This window comes from Olea europaea, chromosome 8 (genome assembly GCF_002742605.1).
Source record: "Olea europaea var. sylvestris chromosome 8, O_europaea_v1, whole genome shotgun sequence".
Classification (NCBI taxonomy): Eukaryota; Viridiplantae; Streptophyta; class Magnoliopsida; order Lamiales; family Oleaceae; genus Olea; species Olea europaea.
In genome coordinates this window covers 18,206,442-18,211,309 of record NC_036244.1, presented here as the reverse complement: position 1 = coordinate 18,211,309, position 4,868 = coordinate 18,206,442, and the positions used below count along the sequence as shown (strand labels likewise).

Sequence of the window (4,868 nt, the reverse complement as noted above, 5' to 3'; positions counted from 1 at the left end):
ATAAAAAAAAAAAAAAAAAAAAAAAATTAAAAAAAAAAAAAAAAAAAAAAAAAGAGTGACACACATAAGCTTACCGATTTAGTATAAAAAATAAAATTTAAATAGTGGTGCAACATAAATGAATAGAAGAACTTGCATTTGAACCAGTAAAATTATAGCCAAAGAATAAAAATTTAAACAGTATTTAAGTAAAAATTATTTTGTTAGATAATAAAAATTATTTAAATATAAATCATTAGACAATAAATGGCTCAAACAAATTAAATTCTTTTTTATCGGGAAAATGATATTTAAGCCTAGCAAAGATATTATGGATGATGACATGGTTTTTTTTTTTTTTTTTTTTTTTGATGATGACATTTTTTTTTTTTTTTTTTTTTTTTTTTTGTTATAAAACAAACTCATTTACTTTAACCTCAATAAAATAGTAAAATATTTTTCGTGAGTTACAAGTTTTTATATAAATCGATCATGTTGACGAGTTTTAATAATAATGAAAGAAAAATAGTGTTAGGAGAGGATAAAACTCGTCCTCCAAAAAATAAAAACAAAAGTTTTTATGTAGTTATTCATTATTATATTTCAAACAAATTTTTAGAATATAGAAGCATTGACGTTAATTTTGTGTAATTTTTATTACATACAAGAAAAAAAATTCACTAACTAAACGGCCCCCACTCTCGTAAAAAACAAATAAGGCATTTATATGTATTTAATGATTGAACTTGCGTCAGTGTGTATTTATTGATGGTATTGGTCATAAAATATCGAAGTTTTCTACAGTGATTGTACCAAAGAAAAAAATATCAGGAGCAGTTCTGCGCATTCATAATTATTTATTAACTGAAGCGCCCTCACCTCATGTCAAGGAGCACTTTATTTCCTTAAATCTTAGAAGTTTACTATTTTCATAAATGTGTGATAAAAAGAATTTAATTCATAATCTTGTCTGAAAATTTAAGTTTCAATTCCATATATTTTATTTTTCCTCCTATTCTGAAACTTTTTTCATTCAGCAATATATTGAATTTGTTAAAAGATTTATCATATCACCAGAATAAGTGGTAATACATGTTGAATATTAAGATTAAGTGGGCCAAATCAAGACAAAGTATCAGTGTCATCTGAAAAACAGGTAAGATGCATCTTTTCTCAAATATTATTGTAGATATTGTTATCACTTTGTCAAAAAAAAAAAATTAATAATAATAATAATAATAAATAAATAAATAAATTTATAGTCGATGACATAAATGTAATCCGCCCTATATCATCTAGAATCAAGTCCAGAAATTCACCCCCATACGCAATCATATAGTTTTTCAACAATACTATCCAGTTGTGTATACTAGTCAGAAAAAAACACGTTCTCAATGCCCCGGTTCCGTGTCATTCCAAGGGGAATATTAATGGAGGAATAGGTTATTGTGGGTTCATTCAAGAAGAGTCTTTGAATAATTGTTTTCTTTTTCTATAGATTCAAGAAACCTGTTTCTGCTGCTGAAATGGGAGAGATCCCCCTCGCAATACAACCACAAATAGATCAGTAAGTTGAGTGAGTTCTTCCCATCTTTCATTCAACTTCTTAGTGCCTTCTTTATTTGCAAAGAAAAATGGGTCTTAAAGGTAAATTAACAGCCCAAAAAGAGATGAAGGCTGGTGGAGACGTATTTCATGAACTCTTTAGGTACAAACCACAACAAATACCCAATATCAGCCCTACTACCATTCAAGGCTGCGATTTGCATGAAGGAGGGTGGGGAAATGTAGGTTCTGACTACTTCTGGAAGTACACTATTGGTAAGCCAACGTTGTTTAGTACTCAATATTAGACTATACTCGAAATTGCCCAATACTGTCTAATTCACCCTATTGAACATAGGATAACGTGATTATCTAGCTTTCTTTTGTATAAAGTTTGTAAAATTTGAAATAATTGTAGATGGGAAGCAGGAAGTAGCAAAAGAAGTAATCGAAAGCATAGATGAGGAAAAGAAGTCAATGACATTTAAGGTCGTCGAGGGTGATCAGATGAAGTTGTACAAGGCCTTCAAAGTAGGTTTTCATGTTGAAACTCATGGTGGCATTGATCTGGTGACATGTACACTTGAGTACGAAAAGCTAAATGACGACATTGAAGAACCACTCTTAGTGTTGGGCTTTGTCATTAAACTTGCAAAAGATGTTGAGGCACAACATCTCAAGGCCACTTGATATGGATAGGGTTCTCTGCTTGCATGAGTTATAGAAACTCATATAGACACCTCTGTTTGTGTGTTTTTGTTGTTATTTTATGAATAACAATTGAGGGCTGAAGTTTGTGATAAAATAGTATTGTGTGTTCCTCCTCCATATAGTATGTTGAATTAATCTACTTGTACAAAATATGTTTACAACTTGGCAAGATCTAGACCATTGATTTTCAAAAACTGTTTTTGAAATGATTGATCTAAATGTTGTCAACACATAGTTGGTAAACCAAGTATGTCGACTTAGTTTGTACAAATAGCATGGTTCATAGTATGTATGACATTATAGCTTTTTCTTGAATAATGAAATTTTCTGTCTTGTGACAATTACAATATTACCTATTGGTATTATAGTTTTCAGTCTCTTGAAAATTTGGAATGGAAGAGATACTCAATCCAGTAAGATAGTAATGGATTGAACTTGTAGAGAAACGAATAGGAGACTTTTGCGAACCATTAAGTGAAAAGAGGCGACTTATTTGAACGATCATCTTCCTCATGAAAGCAAGCCGCTTCTAGAAGTTACCTTGCTCCTCTAACATCATTCTCGCTATATGCACACTTGAAAGATGGTATTTGCAATCTAAGGCCAAAAGTTGGTGTCAGTTGCAAGGGCTTATGATGATGATAAAAATGATAGGGTGAGATCGCAAACCACGAGTCCAACACTCAATCAGTCCCCCTGTTTGAGCCTCATTAATTTCTTGTAATGTATTATGGAATAGTAGATTGATGGAAAATATATGGTTAAAAAAGAATGAACTTTTTTTATTTGTATATAATATTATTTTAATGAAGAGTGCGTGATTGAAAATGAGTACTATAGAAAGAATGGGGGAAAAAATGGGACTCAGGGCTAAATGAAATTACATTATTTGGAAAGAATCTTATCCAAATTGGGCTTAATTGAGTCATACGAAAATTAAAACTATACTTTCCTATTCTACAATGTGTGCCTGTTCTAATCAAACCATGACTCCTTTTTATATAAATATGACCATCATCCCTTCATTGAAGGTGCAGGACTATTATTTTACTGATTACATAGTTGTATTACTTCTAATAATGACTTAACCATCGATCAGACTACGTGATCAACACTCTACGCCTTTATTTCATGTAATCAGAGACTTGAGGAAACATTTCATTGATGCCAGAATGTTGAACCTGTCCCAATTCATGATCGATATCAGATGATACAAATTTTTTTACATCAAATAATATTATTAGACAAAATAAAATAAATAAAATATATATAACAATTTTTTAGTGTCATGTCTAGTCTTATGTTCTCCCGAATGCCTAATACTCCTATGAGACTTTAGTTAAAGACTGACTTTTAAATGATGATTTTCTCTCTCTAATTTTATAGATTCTAATTGGGCATGTAACCTATTATAGAAGATTATTTTCTAATTAAATAAAATGTATAATACATTTAGAAACTATGGAAGTTTTCTTAGCACATGGACATGTAAGCTATAATAAAGTATTATCTTTACTTGTATTTTGATTTATACAACCCATTTCTAAAGCATAATTAAATGAAACTCAAACCCGGATTTTGTTTGTTGTATCCATTTTAATTGATATGAATTTCTTCAATATTTTTCATTATTGCACTTATGCCCTTTTTTCATATCATTTTATCCTTGGTATTTTATTAAGGGAAAATTGCAATCAAGGTACTAAACTTTTTGTTTATTAGCAGACTTTATCTAAATCTTTCATTTGTGCCACCGAATGTACCAAATCTTCAAAAAATTCGCACCCAAAGTCCTAATTGACAAAAACCGTTAGTTTGACTACCAAAATCTTCAGTTAACTCCCAAAATAAATAAATAAAATCTTATTATTTCCCTCAAATAAGACAAGGGTATTTTAGATAAAAACATATTTTTCTATTAAATCAAAAATCTAAAAAGAAAAAAGAAAAAAAATGAAATCACAACTCATCACCTTCTTCTTCTTTCCCAAAATAAAAACCCCTCCACCTAACTACCACAATCGCTGCCGGTAGCCAACACCAACATCACCTGATGAATTGGAGTGTTCGCAAGGACAAGAATTATAGCCTCGCCATACCCAGCCTTCTGGAACGGTAAAACCACTTGGTCGAAATCGTTCATCTTGATGATTCCAACGGAGAGATCTGACATGACTCGACACTATCCTTCGAGCATCCATACCCGTTAACGAAGTTCATTTTCATACCCAATAAGGAGTGCCAGGGCCCTGACCTTCTTGCTTCGGCTTCTGATTTTCTCCACCTCCGACAGACATCAGATGGTTTCTGATTTTCTCCGTCTCTGGAAAATATCAGATACTTGGACTTCTAGTATTGATACTACTTGTACGATTTGGGATAATGATAAGGAGGTGGTGGACAATTGATTGCTCATGGTAAGGAGGTTTATGATATTGCCTGGGGAGGTCTTGAGGTTTTTGCTTCAGTTTCTGCTGATGGGTCAATTAGGGTTTTTGATCTCCGGGACAAGGAGCATTCGACGATTATTGGGTAGGCAGTGGTGGCTTTCAGTGGTTCGGTGGAGGGGTTTTGAATTTGGAGAAGATGGAGATGGTGATGGGTTGTGATTTTTTTTTTTGTTTTTTTTTTTT

At 31.8% G+C, this 4,868-nt stretch overlaps 1 protein-coding gene and 1 pseudogene across 1 annotated transcript in view; both read left to right on the top strand.

Moving 5' to 3' along the window:
• The window catches only part of LOC111398387 (kirola-like), a 19,945-nt gene extending 17,593 nt beyond the window's left edge, over positions 1–2,352 (top strand). The window contains exon 3 of the mRNA XM_023025299.1: positions 1,943–2,352. Coding sequence (XP_022881067.1) covers positions 1,943–2,214 — 272 coding nt within the window. The 3' untranslated portion in view covers positions 2,215–2,352. The remainder of the gene's footprint in view (positions 1–1,942) is intronic.
• Positions 2,353–4,039: 1,687 nt separating this feature from the next.
• On the top strand, positions 4,040–4,845 carry LOC111399286 (annotated as a pseudogene).
• The last annotated feature ends 23 nt before the right edge of the window (positions 4,846–4,868 follow it).